The 20,161-nt window shown below is 47.7% G+C and overlaps 1 protein-coding gene across 6 annotated transcripts in view; it reads left to right on the top strand.

The window, feature by feature from the left end:
• The window catches only part of ANK2 (ankyrin 2), a 193,845-nt gene that overhangs the window by 121,261 nt on the left and 52,423 nt on the right, over positions 1 to 20,161 (top strand). For all 6 annotated transcript variants that reach the window (XM_081075592.1, XM_081075593.1, XM_081075594.1 and 3 more), the window contains exons 23-26: positions 2,319 to 2,391; positions 9,405 to 9,549; positions 15,323 to 15,425; positions 16,103 to 16,206. In XM_081075592.1, coding sequence (XP_080931718.1) covers positions 2,319 to 2,391; positions 9,405 to 9,549; positions 15,323 to 15,425; positions 16,103 to 16,206 — 425 coding nt within the window. The remainder of the gene's footprint in view (positions 1 to 2,318; positions 2,392 to 9,404; positions 9,550 to 15,322; positions 15,426 to 16,102; positions 16,207 to 20,161) is intronic.

Consider the following 20,161-nt stretch of genomic DNA (forward strand, 5'->3'; position numbering starts at 1 on the left):
TAAAACCTTTGGTCACCTGCCACAGCATTTGTAAAGATTTACAGGGTAGCTCCCTCGTAGATTCTGCAGGCGGAAGACAAGTCTGGTCACCACCTAGCATAACGTCCGCATCTCCACGTGGCTGCGTCTCAGCGGCTTTGTCTCACTGCACGTTTCCTTATACCCAGAGAATCTCCAAACTAGGGACCTACACCTACATGTCTTTATTTGGTATCTTTGAAGCCACATACACGTCACAGGTGAGTGAACCTTAGTGACTGGCCAAGCACACCTGTGCTTAGAAGTTGCTTTCGGTCACCTTGGCTCACGTGTGTACATTTCATCCACTTACCACTGGGTGGTGAGCTCTCACCCCTTTTGGTGTCTGCCCTGCTTTTCCTCCCCTCCCCTCGCTGATTCAGGCCCCCAACATTCATTGGGTGTGAACCGTGTTCTGGGCTCTGTGCCAAAGAGTCACAGTGGTGCAGACACGTCACCCCACCAGCAGCTCCTGTGCACCGGGGTGGAGGGTGGGCTTAAGTTCTGGAAGAAAATAATTTCTTCATATCACAAAACCGTAGAACTTGCACGCCCACGTTCAAAGACGTCTCTGGCTCCCAAATAAACCTGTAGTGGAGGGCTTTCCACAGAGCCGTATTTAAAATGGGGGACAGTCACTTTCTAACTGCCGTCCCTCAAGGAAGTCTCAGGTGGCTTGTCTGAAATCAGGCACATGGCCAGGTCCCCACACCCAGCTCCGGAGTCCTCCTAGGGCCCAGGGCTTTCCTCTTCTGGTGCATTTTCCCCGAGCCGCTGAGCTGAGCAGTGCTCCAGCAGCTACGGGCATAACAGCCCTTCAGCTTCAGCTGAGATAAGAGAAAACTACTGCCCTGTCTACACGGGTGGTTGTATTGGTCCCATGACCTGACGGGACCCTGTCTCACTTTCTTCCTCTCTTAACATTGGGTTCTTCTCTTACATTGTGAGTTTTATTCTTTTGTGAAATAGGTTAGGAATTGGAAAAATGAACTTATTCCGTCGTATTGTGTGAGTCTTCTTTACATTTCTTCTCCTCTTTAACTGGTGTCCCCCAAAAGGAAACCTGTTTAGGCATGACGTGAGTTTTAACTGTATTTTGCAAATTTTGTATCATCGATTTATTTGATACTTTTAGAAAGAATAGAGTCGGCGATCGGGCCACAGCAAGCGTTTGAACAAGTCTGTTATATTTGTGTGGCAAAGCTTATAAACCTAGACACCCTGCCCACTGTATTTCGGTGACTACAGTGGTAAACTTTACTCTTATGTGGAGAGATGAGGTGTTTTCCTAAGGTTCTTACAGCGGGGCCACTCGATGTACTTAATACGTTGTCAGTGCAGAAAGTAGAGACAAGAACTTGAGACTCAGCTGTCTTGAAGTGATAGTTAACATCATGAGATTCAGATTTTATCGTTTCTTTCCCGCTGTGGCACCCTGGGGTCTGAAACAGTGCCTGGCCTGCGGGGGCCTCAATGTTTCTCAAGAGCCTGAATGACCCAGTTTGGAGGCCCTTCATTCTGAATGTTGAATTACAAGAATAATAATTTGTGGTCGTTAATACTGAGTACTAACATGTGCCAAGTAGTATTCTTAGAGCTCTTACAAATATTATTTAATCTTTGTAAGGATCTTATGAGTGGTATTATTATCCCCATTTTACAGATGAGGAAATGGAGGCACACAGAAGTAAGGGGACTTGCCAAGGCTAATAAACGAGGAGGTTAGAATTTGAGCCCAGGCAGCCAGAGTCCAGAGCCTGGCCTCCTCCACCGCACGCCAGGACCAGCCGGCAGTGGCTGTGGGCTCTGAGACCAGCCTGCAGGCCGCTCAGCACCAGCCATACTCTGAGGACGACGGGTCCCCCCGTGGCTCCTCTGGTCCCCGAGACGCATCGTGTTTTTGCCCATTTTATGTCTTCCATGTTGTTTCCAACTTCTTTCCAGTGGCTTGGTTTTCAGTACGTTGCATATGCTCGTTGCTTCTTTTTAAAGCTTTTCTGCAGACATTACTCAGTTTGTTTCAGGGAAGCCCTGGAAGCATTAAGTTGCCCTCTTGGTATGACTTGTTGTTAATGGTGTCGCTAAAGGAGTTATTTTTCAAATGGGAACTCAAAATGGTCACCTTTGCCTTGTGCAACTTTCCCAGAGTTGGGTCCTTTCTCTGCAGAAGGAACAGAGATTTCGTGGATTTTCGTGAGCGAGAGTGAGACAAAGAGCTCCAAGAACACACACTTACAAGATGGACTGCTTTCGATTTTCTGTGAGATGTCGTGTTTAACTCGAGCATGTTTTCTTTTCAGACTATCACTGAGAAGCACAAGCTGAATGTTCCTGAGACGATGACTGAGGTGCTGGATGTTTCTGACGAAGAAGGTGAGACGCGTTCCTTCTTGTACGACATCTGTCCTGGTCCCCACGGGTGGGCTGTCCTGTGTTCACCACTGCGCTGGCCAGTGGGTGTGGGTGATAGCGTCTTAACTGCAAGGTTACATCTTCACCTTTGTCTCAGGACAGGGACTCTGGCCACTTGAGGAAGGAGGGTTGTGACAGGTGTGTTTGCAGTTGCCATTGTCTTTAATGTGTTACCCCTGACAGGGCTGGGAAGGGGGAAGAAACTGGAAGTTGGCCATCAGTTAAGATAGCTATCTGTGGTCACAGCTGTATTAACATGTTTTAATTATGTTGCACTGCATTTTTATGACAATGCCTTAGAGTGAAAGATCTTGGAGGGGACCCATAAATGCTGTAGGAAGTCTCTGCTCGCTGAGGGGTTCAGCATGCAGAATACACTCTCACTCCAGAGGCACGTTAGAGGAGGTTAGAAATAGCCCAGCAGGGGGTCATAGAAATTCAACATGAGCACTGGATTCTGAATCAGAGAATATACCCCTGCCCGCCCCATGGTAGTTGGTAAACAATATCCAATATCCGAGCAGGTGCTGTCAAGGTTCTGAGAAGCCCGCTGTCTGCAGGGAGCTCAGGGGCTCCTGGGCCCCACAGCAGGGTTCTGGGCTCCCACTGCCCCTTCAGCGAGAATAGTTAACTTGTCTTGAACAAAAACATCTGCTAAAAGACCGCGAAGGCGGCACATAAGTGTGCAGTCAGGTGTGAGTGCAGCTGCTGGCCAGGTGTGCACGTTACTGCCGTGGTCGGTGAGGCCCGCCATGAGCTGATGTTCTGACGAACGTGAAGGGATTCCACCAGGTTCTCTCAGCTCTTCTCAGTGCTAAGCCCAGCTGTACACAACACGTCTTTATTTGGAACTGATTTGTTAATTCACCTGTCGGTGATCGGCATGGAGTTGAGTCGGCTTTTCTAAGAACTCAGGGCAGAACAAACAAGTGTTGGGTCAGTGTATTGCTGTGAGTTAAAGAGTGTTGCCACTGATGGTGATAATACTGTGCTCCATCCAAATACTTGCAGCTAGTTTTCCACATTCTTGTATGCACACCGTGTTCTGTTTTGTGGGATCATCTTTCTCATTTTCACTTATGTATTGAACAGCTTTTAAGCAGTTTGGTGACCACTGTCTTGATGGGGGAGTACTTAGTGATTCAGGTACCGTCAGAGGAAGTTGTTGGAGTGAAAGCTTTGCTTTGCTTTTGATTTTTCCTACCTGGATAGAAGCAATTTGCTTAATATCGAAATCTGGGCGCCTGATACTAACTGTGTCTTTGGAAATGATGTGTGTCGTGTGTGTGCAGACGTGCAGACATGCATCTGAGTGTGCAGGTCTTACTAACTTGGGAGCTTGACGCCATGACTTACTCTGTTAATGGTTTGCAACTACTACTGAGATGTATTAACACACTGAAATATCTAATGAACATTATGTAAATATTTTCCCAAATGAACATCTCTTCTTAGAATGCAAATTTGGAGAAAAAATAATTCTTGAGTAAGTTGACACTGAACTAGTGTGAACATGCTCACAACTAAGATCTTTTGAACTGAATGCAGTTTGTTTATCGTTCTTGAGTGAGATATATTTTAGATGTAGTTCAAAACATATTAAATTCGTAGTCATGGGCTAATGGGATAATTTCCAAGGTAGTGAGGAATAAAGATAATCTTTAAACGTTATTTAGGGGGAGCTTCAGCTTCCAGGGAAAATGAATGCTGTAAAATAGTCCCTCCAGCCGGAAGGCCCCACAGCACGTGGTACCACTGTAAGCAAACCTGTCTCATGAAAAATCTAAATTTATAAGTCATATAAATTAGGTGTAATTATTTCATTTAAAAATAGTTCTTTATTCCCAAAATAATCGTTAAAGAATTCCAATAGCTCTGCGTTCAGAGTACTCACTGGGAATTCCATTCATGTGAAGCAGCTCCTGGACCTGCCCAGTGCAATGTCAGAGCCAGCTGTGGCGTCCGTATACTTTTATTGAAACCCTTATGTAAGTTATTAGTGATGAGAACTCTTGATCGGAGAGGAATGTTGGCTGATGATTGAGAAGACCATTGTGGTGAGAGAAGCATCCAGTTTTTGAGATAACCAAAAATTTAACACATTTTTTCCAGGAAGAGTTTCACGAAGACATTTTATGTGTAGGATATATCTGAGTGCTGCAAAGTACATTTTTAGTGCAAAGAATTACTGAAAGGGAAGTTGACATTGTGTGTGGTTGACATGTTTTCCTGGGGACCCACGGCTGTGGCCACGCGTGTTTGGGCGGCGTGTTTCGCTGACCCCGGGGTCCTCACATCCCACCTGTGTCAGGAGCAGAGTGTGTATGTCAGTGTCAGCACAGCATCCAGGCCAAGGGTAGACATCCTTTCAGGCTAACTGGCCAGAGCACAGCCGTCAGGGTTTTCCACGCGGGGACCGACTGAGCAGAGAGTGACAGGGATGCCGTGTGCAAAGCGCGCGGAAGCGAGTCCCGCCCGGGCAGGCCTGTGACCCCCGTGGCGAGATGATGTGCCACCCAGCCGCTCTGCCTGTCTGCCGGGCACAGCTCGTGCACGTGCTGGGTGCACAGAGGTGGACGGGAGTGTATCGATAAGTATTATCGATTGCTGTGCACAGACTTATTTTCAAGGCCTGATACGCAAGACACACCACCACAAGCCGGGATGAAGGGGTTAAAGAGTTTTATTACAAAGTGAAAGTAAGTAAGACAAGACAGAGATTAGAGGAATATATTATCATACCACTAACAAGCAAGGAGGCAATTCATCATACCACCAGGGCCCGGTCAATTAGAGTCGTAGAAACAGCAACAGCCTTTCATCAGCAGGGCAAAATCCAAATCGAGTAAAGTTATCAGCATGGGCAAAACATCATGCGCAGAAACAGCACCGGTAAAAAATCAACACGGGCAAAACATCATGCGCAGAAACAGCACCGGTAAAAAATCAACACGGGCAAAACATCATGCGCAGAAACAGCACCGGTAAAAAATCAACACGGGCAAAACATCATGCGCAGAAACAGCACCGGCCCTTCATCAGCACGAGCGAAACACCTTACAGCAGCCCAGGCAGCCGGGGAACAACTGTTGCTGTTGCTCCTCTGCTTTCTGGGGTTTTGAGGACTTCACTAACAACAGCAGCAAGGAGCAATAAGCATACGTGTTAACAACACAAGGAACTGGTTTCGGATCTGGCTAGGAGCCGGGACCAGTCCTTGGTACGAGATTAGATGTATCAGAGCTCGGCCCACCTGTGGCAAGGCGAAGGCCAGGCTCCACATCCTGTAAATATTTTCTTGGTCCTTGGGAGGGTAGCCAATCCTTCCAAGGCCAAGCACGTATCCCAGCCACTGTGAGAGTTTACATCCCCAAATGTTCCCAGGCAGACCTTCATATATTCTATTCCTTACAGGGAGGTGCAGGTTTTAGGGAGTGGGGGTGGGGGGTCCTGAGACAGGAAGGTGTGCGAGATCAGAGCAGCCCAACGGTCAGTCAGTCACTCCGCTTGGCCGATGCATTAAAACGTACTGGGCTCCGTTGTGGAATGTGGAGTTCTTAACGGAGAAGTCTAGAAAAGGAAGATATAGTAAAGATTTCAACTGATGATTGAAATGCTGAAGTCTGTTGTTTACAGAGATTAGACCAGCAGGGCTGTGCTGTGGGGTTAGGGGAAATTGGAAGGAAGGCGACGTCTGAGGAAGAGACGGCCTCCCCAAAACACCCACATACATGCCAGGTGCAGGGTTTCGTTTAAAACTGATTTTTGTTCAGTTCATTTAAAGTCAGAAAAAGGCAGTTCACCATTTCGCCCACTCCCCTGCCCCCAGCAGCCACCAGTCTGTTTTCTGTGTCTATGACTTTGATGTTTCATTTTTTAAATTTAGATTTCACATACAAGTGAGATCATACAATATTTGTCCTTCTCTGTCTGACAAATTTCATTGAGCACAGTACCCTTAGGTCCATCCATGTCCCACATGGTCAGATCTCATTCTTTCTCATGTCTTTGTGCTACTCCACGGTGTGTGCACACCTTGTCTGTGTCTATCCATCCACCCGCCGACGCACACCTGTTGCTCCATGTCTTGACCATTGCAGGGTGTCCTCTAGGCCTCCTTGCTCCGTATGAGATAGGCTGTGGATTTCCCCTCATTTGTTTCCCAGGTGAGGAAAGGCGTCTGGTGAGGTAGGGGGGCACCGGCAGAGATTTGGGTCAGAGAAAGTCAGGACGGTGGTTTTCCACAGCAGAAATCACCTCTTGGCCTCTGGTTAACTTGTCGAGTCAGCCAGCATCTGTTTCATGGGTTTGCCCGGGGGATGGCGAGGAATCCATGTGAGACGAAGGAGTCCGTGGCAGGGAGGTTCTGTGTTTCACAGACGGCAGAAACCTGGTGTTTCTTCTGTGTGAAGAAGAGCTGATGGGCGGCGGGCTGAAGGTGAAGGGCTTGCAGACCAGGCTTCTGGGAAGGTGGGGAAAGGTTTGGAGCCTATGGCAGGGATGGGCTCGCCGGGGGCCCAGGAAATCCCTCGCCTCCCGAGAGGGGGGCAAGGGTAGGACTGTTAGTTTTTGAAAACATTTGAAGTTTGAGCTTATGCAGAATTTCCTAGTTATGGGCCAACCTGGGCGGTTTTGGTTTTTCCCCAACTGATTTTTCGCATTCTGCTAGTTTCCCTGGCATTTGTGCTTTGCCACTCACCCTGTGGGCATACTGAGTAGAGTGCGTATGCACAGGTGTGCTGGCGGGAGACTGTGGCACCAGCGAGAGGAACGTGCAGACGTGCGCCTTTCGGCCCATCCCAGCGCTGGGCTGGCATCTGGTCCCTGACCAGCACTTGAGGACATTGCGACTCTGGGCTGATTCTCTCTGAGACATGATGAAGACATCAGGCCATAACCTGAGGCCAGGCAGGTGTCTCCAGAACCCTGAAGCTCACAGTCAGTGACGCTGAGCCTCGGCGGGACTGTGATGGAGAGCTTAAGGAGAGACGGTGTGAAGGGCACCACCGTCTCGTGGCCTCAGTGCAGGCAGAGGTTTTAAATTGTCCCTCCACGTGTCACCAGTCACAAAATTTGATGTACTTGATTAAAATACACCCTTCCGCTTGCTCTCTCTCTCTCTCCTACTAAGATTCTGTGCTCACAAGAGAGGAGCTGAGTCTGTGTCCACATAGGGAAGCTGCTGCCACTGGGCCAGGCGCCCCCCGACCGGGCGTCCCCCAGCCTGGGGCCCACTGTTTTCTTTTCTTTTTGGAGTCCTCTTCCTCCCTTCACCATAATAAATCTGCTTTTCCTCCCAAGGGTTGACCAGAGGGAGAGAAGGGAGGAGTAAGACAGAACACTTGAAATGTAGGCCCTATTTTTTCAGGCAGTTTTGACTGATTTTAAGAACCAAGACATCAAAGTTTATTCTGAGTTGTCTTTGTCCCTCGGGACCTTCTGAGCTGCTCAGAGAGTGTGGTGACAACTGGCAGGAGGAGCTGGATGAGACGCAGTGCCGTGGGCTGTGCCCGTGGCAGGGCGCCCGTCTGGGCAGCTTGGGGACTCGGTGCTGGAAAGCGGCACTCAACTCTGTAGGATTCTCGGGGTGGTCGTGGGTCAGAGGAGCACAGCTCGGGGTAGAGAGAGAGGGGGAGAGTATTCACGCAGGCCCTGGGCATCAAATAACCTTTTAGGCCTTTTGCTCACGGGACCCATAAAGTATGGCTTGTATTTTATGACAGATCCTGCATTCAACCATTCCCCTCTCTTTTTCGTAAATAAGACTAGCCTTAGTCTTCTCAGATATTAACAGAATTTGTGTATTTTTTCCTGATAATAATTTAGGCTTATAGCCAAACCACACAGTGCCTGAATTTTACTAAGCCAGTTCTTAGAATGGGTCTTAGAATTTTTTCCCCCAGAATTGAATGAAAGGGGACCCCAAATTATTTGACTCATGAAAGCACTCCTATGTAAAGGTTTACAGGTTGCTCAGGAAGGAGGGAGTGGTGGAAGAAGCCAGGCCCAAGAGGCTGGTGTGAACTCTGACCCTCCCGATCCCATCCTGTGTTCAGACGCCAGCTCCCTTCCTGGGTTTTCTGCTGCTCAGCTCCCTGAACACTTCCGGCTGCCAGCTTATCCTGCTGCGCATTCTCGAATAGTTACACGTGTCCCTCTTTCGCCCTTACCGCTGTCACTGCCCTCCACGACCCGTACTCACGAGCCTCTCTCCTGGATCCCGTGATGTCCACCCAATCAGGTGCAGCCAGCAGATGACCAGGGCAACTCGTTCAGTGGTTCCTCGTCCACTCTGCTGGGGTTCCCCAGGGCACACCCACAAATCACCACCAAGTCAGTGGCTCAGCTTTATCCTCTCGCAGTTCTGGAGGCCACAAATCCATGGTAGGACTAACGTCCGAGGCTCTGGGGAGGGATCCTTTTTGCCACTATGGTCTCACCTCCGTGCTTACCTTAATCACACCTGTACAGACCCTGTCTCCACACAAGCCCGCGTCCTGGGCTGCCCAGGGGACATGAAGTTGGGGGGCACCACGGAGCCCACTGCACCATCCTGAAGTGATGTCTCCCTCCTTGCACCTTGTTGGTCCTGAAAGTTGACCAACACCCGGTACTGGATGTTTGATACATTGTTGCCTGCCTGGCATGCTGTTCCTGTCTCACCCTCCTTAGGGAGCGAGCACATGTGAGGTTAAATAGTATACGCTACAAACAGCTGTCGTGACAAAGAAACGAGCAGAGGGAACTGAATAAAGATTCATAGCCCAGGTAATTGTTCTTCTTGGGAAGTAACAGGAATTCAGCCAAATGTCGCCCCTCTAAGTTGTAATACGTTTTCAGTGCACGTGTTCTGTTCCTTCTCAGTGCGACGTCTCGTGGTGTCGGTGTAACACACTGATGTTTGCAGTCATGATCATGTTCCTACCTGACAGCACATTTAGCGAGTAATTCTCCCTCTTCCTAATTGTTTCCAGGTGACGACACGATGACAGGTGACGGGGGGGAGTACCTCCGGCCTGAGGACCTGAGAGAGCTGGGCGACGACTCTCTGCCCAGCAGTCAGTTCCTGGATGGTATGAATTACCTGCGGTACAGTTTGGAGGGAGGACGCTCTGACAGGTATTCACGTGAAGCTCACACTTGATATCAGCCAGACGTGAGTGAAGCACTTGTTCATGGTGGTAGTGAGACAGGCAGACACAGTTAGTGACACCTGACAGGTAACTCACCCCTCTCAGCAGTCAGCAGTTCTCTTACTGCATTCTCTGGCATCTTTATGTGCCCATTTTAAAGAATGGGAAACTGAGGCCTAGAGAGATTCAGTAACTTAGTGGAAGTCAAACAAGTAGCAGGAAGCAGAGCCACGATGAATAAAGAACGCTCCCCTTAAACAGGTATCTTGAATCAACTGCCACTTTCTCCTCTAGGCCGATGGGAAGGGCAGTTTTGCCTTATGGACACTGCACTTGAGTGGCAATTACAGATGCTTCCAGTCCGTTGGGGTTTTTTTGTCAGTGCTGTAATTTCTGTGAGTAGAAGGATTAAAAGAGAGGGAATTCAGAGGAACCAGGACGTAACCTCCCAAGAGCCTGGATCGAGCGAGTGGTCTGAGCCAGGTCTGAAGGAGCCCAGGTTTTAGGGACAAGCCTGGGAGGTTTGTGTGACATTCTGAAATACTAGATCAGTGTTATTTGGGGTTCTTACTAAGTAGCCCAACTGACCTTTGTTGTTTTCTGAGGCAAACTGAATGAGAACGTTCCATGGTTCCTCCTGAAAAGTATGGCTGCCAAGTTAGGTGACACGTACAGTTGTCCATAGTGTGGAATGTCTTTCACCACGTGGTAATATCATGCTTGCAGCTTTCATCTTGGCTCTATGATAAGCTGTATCCAGCATATTTGGAGTCTACGAAATAAATACCCTGACGAGTAGTCAATTCTAAATGGATAATTAGCAAAACCAAACTTTCCTTGGGCTTCCTTGAGCACGAATTCCCCCCCCCCTTATTTTTAATAATTCAGTGTGGTGCACGTAGTAAGTACCTTTCTGGGCTGCCTTGTGGTAGGTGCTGGGGGAGCAAACATGCCCAGGTACCTTGGCTAAACCCCTGGTCCGATGGGGTGGGAGAAAAACTGGGGCCCTGGGACCGCCTGGTGGACTGGAGCCTGAGGCCCAGGCTTCCTGGAGCAGATGGGATGGTGGGTGGTGATTTTGGAGAAGGATGGGGAGGCATTTACAGCCATAATCAGATCTGAGCCTGGGATCCTGGTGTGTCAGGAGCAGGGAGGTGCGTGGTGCTGGGGTGTGAGTGTGAGGGAAGGGTCGTGTCTGTATTTGGGGATCCCTCGGACACTGAGATGAGCCCGGGTTGGAGGAGAGTTGTCGAATGCTAGACCTGGCCGTTTCTACAGTATGAGAAACCACTGCAGGGATGTGAGCTGATGTTAGAGACTTGGTGCTGGTCGTCATGGGACAGTTTGAGAAGTGAGAGGCTAGAGAACACAGCTGTGAGGTAAAACCGGCCGATGGCCATCGCAGGCGGGGTGAAGCAGCGGGGGAGGTTGGATGGACTCCCTGGCTCCGGTGACTGACACAGAGGGGGGGTGTCCGTGGGTCCAGGTGCAAAAGGACCAGCCCCTGGGGGACTGGTGACCAACCGGCTCAGGGTTCTGTGTATTGAATGTTGGCGCACTGATAGGTTTGGACCTCACAATCTGAGACTCTTAAAAGACTTCAGATTTCGGTATAATGGATGTTTATGGCTTTGCACCAGTTCGTAACAATCTGTGAATAGTCATGTTACTGTCATCAGCCAACAAGCCTTTCTGTCCCGTGTGGTCTCTTCTGTTCAGAGTAAGTGCTTGATCTGGTATTTGCTCCTTCTATCAAAGTACTTAGGTTGAGAAAGACTTTAGAACAGTACTTTCTGTAAAATGGGGCAATGGTTTGCTGATTCTCCCCTCAGCACCTCAGGACCAGGGAATGAAACAAACAAGGCCCGACCTGTTCCCCAGGTCCCCACTTGCATTTCTAGAGCACCAGGATGGAATCACAGGCAGCATCGCATTGCCATGGTTCTCTTGTTTGTTTTATTTACTTATTTTCTATTTTGCGTTGACAATTCAATATGTTACCTTTTTCAGTAACCATTTTACCTTTTCACAATTTCTTTATTTGGTATGCTTTCAATAGTACCATGCCCAGGTAGGTTTACATGGCATGAAAACATGACCTTCCTGGTCCATCCATTTCCCCGCTCACTGCCCAGCAAGTGTATGTGTCTGTGTGTGTGTTGGCAGGCATGCTTGTATTCTAGAATTATGGATTTATTCTCAAATTAGGATTTTTATGTACTAAGCTGAAGGGAGACTATGTTACTAGAAAGAAAATCCAGGACATGCCCAGGCCTGACTTTGGCCGTCACAGCTCCCTCGTGTAGTTGATGGGACATTAATTAGTGTGGCTTCCCGGAAACACACCTCATTAGCCTGCTGTGTTTGGAGATGAGGGAAAAATGATTGTGATCCATAAAGTGTACCTGGAAGCAGAAGAACGAAAACAGGTGCAGTTAACATATGTTGAATAAAAACACAGCCGACTTCTGATTAGCTGGATTTTGTGTCCAATTTATTTTGCTATTGCTTACAAATTTAAAACGCTATCCAAATTCAATTTAATATACTAACTAGCAGTGAACCACAGAAGCTTTTCCATGTATGAGAACAAACACATTGAAACTTTTCAATGTTCATTTGTTCAGTGGGTTTGAGAACTCCATTGATGGAACATCTAATGAATATTGCAACTTGCTAAGGTAGTAATTATTATACTTTTCAGTGAAATTATAGACTTTGATGCAACCTAATATGTGCCTATAAAGCAGTGTATTGTAGTGAAAAAAGTATAAATTTAAAACTATCACAACACTTCTGGCAAATCTTAGCTGAACTGCGAGTAAGAATTTATATTCCTGTGGATAACTGAACAGCACGACCTCTGACTTAATGAAAACAATGGCCCATCTATTGCAAAACATTTAAATTTGTCTGTAATGTTTTAAATCAAGTGGACAGTTTCTGAACCAGAGACTTGAATTATTTCAGACTTTTGTGCTGGTCATTATTTCTTCAGACAGGACAATTATCTACTGTTGGACTATTCTAACTTTATTTCATTTCAGTAGGTTCTATAACATCATAGAAAACAGGGCAATGAGAAACTATAAACATTGCTTAAATAATTAGCACTCTAGAAGGCAGTAAGCAGAATGAGCTAGAATAAAATCACACGGGTGGAGATACTGAGGCAGATGGTTCCAATGTATTCATTGTCCCACCGTCTTTTTCCTCTCTGTCTGCACTCTGGTGTCTGTCTCTGTACTCTAATCTCCTTTTTGTGGTCGTAAGTCACCTTGTCTGTTTCTTTCTTCTCTCTCTGTATTTCTTTCCTGGTGGGGCTTTAAGGAAGACAAAAAGCAACACCAGCACTCTATGCGCCCCCTCCTGCTTCAAAACCAGTTGGAGACAGACCCAGAAGTCCACGTTATTACGACACATGGATTACAGAACATGGCTTTACATTGTCACCCAGATGAGCTCCTTGATATCCCCTTCCTAAAACAGACACACCCACCCAGTCAGGATGTGTCGCTGGAGGGGGCAGTGGAGACCTGCTGCCATTTCCAATGGCAGCAGCCACTTGGCGAGGTCCTAGCTGAGGTGCCGTTGTTTACCATCAGCTCGTTCCCATCCACGCTGCACTCCCCTTCCCTTGGAGACCCGTGTCTCCACGTTCCCGTGCTGCGTGTAAGGGCCAGTTCTACCTAGTGACGGCATCTCCACTTCTTGTCCTGTACCCCAATGCCTCTCAGTCATGTGCTGTTCATGTACGTAAATCTGGTACTTAACATGTGTGTAGGCACAGTCTGGAGTTCTGAAGCATGAGTAGAGATTCCGTAACTAATGATTGGAGCCCTGCAGAACGTGATGGGGGCCATTGAGTGCGTAGACAGCCTTACCATGTCAACGCGTGACTCTCCTGTTTCCCTTGGCCCAGTTCAACACAAAATAGAGAATCTAAGAGCTGTTGATTTAGTGCTGTTGGCACAGAATACACACAACTGGGTCTAAGCTATCTTTGTGGTTTAAAGCAGGAAAAGAAATTGTTCATTCCCCTAATTGAGACAACATTTGCTGAGATCAAAGACCCTTTCCCACAATAATTTTATCACTGGCCCATCCTCAGATTCAGGGTGAGGCCCGGGTTACTCTCAGTAGCCTGCAGCTCGTTTAGGAAGTGCATCATCCAGATCCCACTGCACGACGGTAGAACCAGCCACGACGGTAGAACCAGCCACGATGGAAGCGGCCTCTCACTGCCAGGCTGAACCCCATGGCTGCTTTACCAGCTGACCGGACGCTCCCGCTGCGGCTGGCTCAGCCCTCAGTGTCCTCCAAGAGCCCTGTGATGTAAAGTAATGAATCCCCACGTTTTGTTCACATTTCACGTTGTTAGAAACATGCAGGTGTATGTAGGTGTAAACACACAGGAGGCAGTAATCAACTCCTTTGCTTCATGTCACTGTCCTCTGGAGGCAGAAAGCATAGCAGGCAGGGAGACAGGCCGGAAATACCACAGAGCAGGGAGACTCCCTCAGAGAAGCTGGGCGGTGGCACCAATGGCAATGTGTGGCTCCCAGAAGTGGGATTTGCAAAGTGCAGGTGGTTTCTGCGAACAACAATGCTAACTTGATATTTAGTCCATAATTCTGCAGCTCTCACTGGCCGAGTTCCGACCAGCCTTTGTTTCTGTGCCGTTGTGAGAGCTTGTGTATCTCGTCATTGTCCCCTGTGGGCTTTGGGCTGATATTCTGAATGGAGAACTTCGATTCTGGGGCTGACATGCATAAAATATAGCTTATTTGAGCAGTCAATCTATTTGTTAGTTAAACGCATGTAAAAATTGATTAGGAAGGCATGAACTTGCATCTGTGTGGATGTCAAGTTTTGCCCATCACATTTGGGTGTATCATGCAGAACTTTGAAATTCAGATGACAACAAAAACATTGATTCTGAAGGCCCGGAGCCTGTGCTGAAGCCTCGTCTGGGCAGTGTCATGGCGTTTGCTTTGTGTTGGCGGCCGTGCCGGCTCCGGGCGGCGCTCTCACACGGCCGCTGTGCGACGTGTGTCATCGCCACGGCAACCAGCACACTGGTGCTTCGTCATTACACAGGACAGATGGGAGCAGCACTGTCCTCGGCTGTAAGCCCCGCTGGGGACACCGGAGACACACATGAGGACCCACTTCCTCAGGAAGCATGCGTGTGACCTCGGGCCTTGCCCTGTGCACCTTCCAGGGGCGTCACCCGCACTGAGTCAGTCACAGCTGGACGGGAGGACAGGGCGGAGAACAGCGAAAATCAGGGGCCCAAAACCTGCCTTCCCTGCTATTCCCTCTGAGGCTGGCTCTCTCCCCCAAGTATTTTTCTGAGTTGCAGGGAGATTGACATTTAACCCAGATTGAAGTGATCTGCCCTGGGATTGTTTCCTGTGTGTCGCTTGCGTTGGCAGTTAGTAAGCGACAGCCACTGGTTTCAAACCTTTCTGGGAAGAAAATGAATCAGATTAGGAGTATCAGATTCTACCTGTGTGTTCCCTGGTGCCCCTGGCAGTGAGTGGTAGGAGCCAGTCGAAAGGTATTAGTGCGGCGCCTGGACAGAGAGGCAGAGTGGCACTGGGACCGTGTCCCCTGCTGCCTCGCAGCTGTGTCCCCTGGAAGCTGGACGGTGGCTAATAGCTCCCTCTCTTCACTCTCCTGCTCGGCTCATCCTTCCATCCTCCCACCCCTCGTCGCTGTGGGCATGTGACCATGGCCTCCTGCCACCCCACCAGCCTCCGGTCCTTCAGTTCCGACAGGTCTCACCCGCTGGGCCATGCCTCCTACCTGAGAGACAGTGCCATGACGGATGATACCCTCCTCATCCCCAGCCACCAGGTACGTCACTCTGCCTTCATGTTTCTGTTTGGCGAGCTTGTGAATATGCCCTGATGCTGGAAATGTCCAGAGAAATTGTTTTACTCTAAACAAATGATCATCGTAACTCACTGACAAATAGGATAAGAGATCTGCGGGTTTTCTAAAACATGAAAAGCATTCCCTCGACTTTTCCATGAGCAGAAGTTTTCTAAAACCTGCTGCTTGTTTCTTCAGCTATTCCGAATTCTTCTGTGGAGATTATATAAAAATCAATTCCTTTAAGAAACGTCTATTAAAGGGAAAAGTGTGAGGTAGGATGCATTTAAGGTATGAGATAAAAGGTGCAGGTTAAATTACATCTCTGAATGTTTAGCAATTACCTATCAGGAGAGACGTGGAATCTATCACGGAATGCTTTGATATTAGCTGTGACTTAATCAGTTGGACATAACGAGTTCCATGAGTGCCTGCTCTCTTCAAAGACAATCACACAAATGAGATCTTATACCAATAATGTAGCTTAAGTGGAAACATATTATGAAGGTACAATTTAAGTGCCTGGTTTTATGCCTTTAAGTGGAAGCTCTTCCAGGTAACACTAGCACCTTTCTGTGACACCACTTTTTAGAGCTGATTATATTCTCATTGAGTTGAAGGAAAAGCACTTGGACTGAACCCATGGTCTTTGTGTTTAGGTGTCGGCTCTCGCCAAGGAGGCAGAAAGGAACTCTTACCGCCTCAGCTGGGGTGCCGAGCACTTGGACAACGTGGCCCTTTCTTCCAGCCCTATTCACTCAGGGTAAGTACGTCAGTGTCCAGTATCCAGGTCAAGGGTAAAAAGAGATGAGTGTGAAAATCACAGCTTTGTCCTGTGGCTGGAGCTGGTGCCTAGCTTACAGGGGAAGTGGCCTGGCTTTCAACTTGTAAATAACATGGCTGCACCCACCCCCCATGGACTCTGTCTGCACAGACAGACCAGTGGAAAAGGTTGGATTCAGCATGGGAAAACTGTGCTTTTAAAATAGCTGGCCAAATTGCGTCAGACAGCTTGCTATTTAACTAGCAAGTAAATACCAGTGGTCTCATGAATGTTCAGTTTGTCTTTAAGATGGCCTACATATCAGCTGTAAAATAAAAGTTATTTTTAAAAATGATGTCTAAAAAGGAGGGGCAGGACCATTTGCTTTCTAAAAAGTTCTGTTTATGGAGATTGCCTGCCTTGTTACTAAATTCCTGTTCTCACGTGTCAGTGCATTTAAAATGAAGTTGACAGAAGTGTGAGTCCCACACACAGATGAGGAGTTCACGTGCTCTCTGAAGTGGGGATTCTGAGAAGGGCGCTCGAGTCCGCACGCGTCCCCACTCACCTTCTCAAGTCAGCAAACATGCTGCTGCTGAAATGCTGCCTCTTACGTTATTTCATTAGAGAGCAGGGCTTCAAGTTAATAATTGTCAGCATAACGATGTTCTGAAGGTATGAGAAGTCAGTAACGTGGAACATAAATTCGGGGAGGAGTTTAAATGGTAACACTTCACAGTTGGTTTCCCCTTACATTTTAGTCATTTCAGTCATACAGTAATCTCATAATTACATTGAAACTTTTAAAACACTTTTCATTTAATCACTTTTTCTAAGCCCTACCCATATTTTTATCTAACTAAATACAGTACTGTGACGTTTAAATTATGATCCCAAACTCCTTATCCATAATCCCCAGAACTATTCTGAGTTGTGGATCTTTTCTGTTTTTTCTGATTCTAAAACATTCTCCTTTCAGGAAAGCATTCAAGATATTATAGTTAAAATGTTTGAACCTTTGGACCTAAGTTTTTACTAAAACTCAGAATATAAAATTATTTATATAGCTACAGAAAATAATCATGATACTCTTTCCTTGTTAAAAAAGTAAAAGCTACTAGTTCCTAATGCAAGAGTTATTCAGGGCAATAAAAACCAAATGAAACCTCACCCAAATTTAAATTTACTTACATATGTTTAAGTATAAAATGAGATAATGAAAATCTGACAGCTGTAAATTGTTCCAGAAGCATAACATTCATTCTGCTAGTAAATTTCGGAGCCACGATGAGAAAAAGGAAGAGGTGGGCCTAGAGTGTTGAACGACAGCTCAGAATCCAACAGCACATGCAGTAGGTGAAATCCATATCCCACCTGCAAAGGGGGGCATTGTCTTAGGCAGAACGTGACGGGTTGCTGATAGCTGGGTTACGAACGAGTCAGAGTGTTGAGTGTCCAGGGGTTAAAGATTAACCACGTATTAAGGTAAGATCTTTAAAATCTCAGTCTCTAGTCAACCAGGTTTTCCATGAATGTCAAATATGATCACTGACTCTAAGTAAATCTCAACTCTGTCTATAGTTCGAGTCACCTGGGCTTTAGAGTGGCACCTAATGCCAGGCCCCGCCCAGCCCGGTCACAGCAGAGCCTGTGTTGTTGGACTGTGGCATCCGTGACTTCTACCAGCGCCCGTAGGCCGGACGTATGAGTATATGTTTCGTAGGCACCGTTAGAAAGGAGTGACTGTTACCGAAGCTTCCATTGCTGGGAGACCTGGCTCAGTAGCACACACCTAGTTCCCCCACATCCTTTTTCTCTCCCGTTCACTCAGTGCTCATTCCTCACACACGGTCCCACTCTACAACTCCCAAGCCTGGGCCAGGCACCAAGGAAAACAGGGCGCTGGCCCAGCCCTTAAGACACGCACCCATGTGTGGGTACATGCGGTCAGAAGACAGCCTGTGAGAGCGAGACTGGTGGCTGTCGTCAGAGCAGCCCGATCCCGACCCAGGTCCTGACACTCAGGTCCTGACACGTGATGTGACCTGGGTACATCTCGGAAAATGTCCGCGTTTCAGGTTACTTGTGTGGAAGATGACTGTTACAGGATTACAGGCGTCTTACACGATTGGCAGTTTGCCTAAAATGAGTAAGCCCTAGCGGACTGTCATGCTCAGTACTTCCTGTCCCTGTGCATTTCCGAGACCACCCTCATGTCCCTGGTCGGTTGAGCGGGGTGCATTGTGGCTCGACAGCACCATGTGGGGCTACCCCACGTGCTGGTGGGCTCCCTGGTGTGCTACCAGGCACGCGTCATCTGGCGGTGTCTGCGGCAGGATGTGAGCGAGCAGTGCAGCCAATGGCTACAGCAGGACAGTGACTCTCGCTAGGCATGCACTGGTCCTGACGGCTGCATGTGTGAGAGCCACCGAGCTGTGTGATTCGTGCACACGAATAGCGTGCGTCCCCTCATGTCGGGTAACTGGCTCCTGCCTGGCCTTCTGTTCCTTACACACCAGATTCCTGAGTAGCAGTTTTTACATATTTTTTCAAGGAACTGAGTGAGTCCCTTGTTAATTAATTGGGTGAATTCTTAAGCCGCTTCAAAATCTGCCCAGAAATGTCAGGAAAAAAGTGATTTTGGGTGGGGAGGGTAATAAAGTGAGCTTTTTTATGTGCACGCCACTACTTTTGTGTGTAACCTCCCATTAGATTCCATGAGGGACTGTAGGTTATTAAGAACCAGCAGCAGGGACTCCTTTTCACCTGCGCTGTTCCCAGTGACGTGTCCATGCCTGCCGGGAACAGGGACGGGCGAGCCCAAAGTCTGACCGCCCGGGAGACACAGCACCTGGCAAAGAAAGGCCGACAGTGTGGCTCACAGTCTAACCGACACTCACTTCCAGCATCCCAGCCACGGTGCTACCAACATCTTCTTGGGCAAGAACTTGCGTTTTATAACTCGGCTCCATTTCATAACTGCAGAATGAGTTGGCAGATGGAAGACACACTTCCTAGTACTAACTGTTCTGTGATTCATTTCAAAGTCTTTCCAAAGGTCTTTATTTTATAGTTGCTTAATGATAGCCATGTGCCAACAATGTCAGTTCTTCATGTAACGCTCTAGAAGATGTTGTAGCGACGAAAAGTCCATAAGAAAGTGATCTTTTAGAGGACTTCTTTTTCATGAAAACGTGTCAAAGACAATTTTGCTGTGACCCTAAAACCACTCTAAAAAATTAAATCTATTCAAGAAAGTGAAGATACTCGCTCTAACAGGGCAAGTTGATCTTTGAAATGTAAGGAAGTCAAGGCTGTTTGCCATCTGACAATATTAATATTTATCTGACTTCCTAGTGCAGTTACTTTGGTTGTTCCTCTATTTCCCGCACCCTCATTGTGTAAAGGTATGGGAAGGTAAATTCTTTCGGGTGTAGACAGTGATTTTATAAGTAGCAGAACAACTGTGTTGTCGGGTTGGATTTCTGGTCCATGAAACATATGTCCTGTTGTGTATGAAACACAGGTGAAGCGTGTGAAAACGTGTGGGGTTTGAGGAAGAGCAGACGCAGGTAGAAGGGGGTGGAGGCCGCGGCTACAGAGCCGGCTCAGGCCCCGTGACCAGTATCGGGGCCACGGCCGGGAGCCAGAAGGACGGTCTGCAAAAGCCCTGACCTTGTTTTTTTCACACCGCTTTTTGTGACGTAGGTAGTTCGTGTCACCCACTCTGCCTTGTACTTGATGCTGCTGTTTGTCGTTGAAGCTGTTCTTTAAATTGTGCCTTCTCTGTTGGCATTTCTTCTCAAGTAGCCCACAGGGCTTTATGATCATTATGAAAATATTCGGAGTATGAATGAAAAGCCATGGGGACAAAATTGTGTCCATGGAATCGGACTGTAACTGTCATTGTAGTGCCCGTGGGTGTTTGGTAGCTTCTTGCACGCTTGGGCTTTGC

Source organism: Rhinolophus hipposideros, assembly GCF_964194185.1.
Source record: "Rhinolophus hipposideros genome assembly, chromosome: 16".
Lineage (NCBI taxonomy): Eukaryota > Metazoa > Chordata > Mammalia > Chiroptera > Rhinolophidae > Rhinolophus > Rhinolophus hipposideros.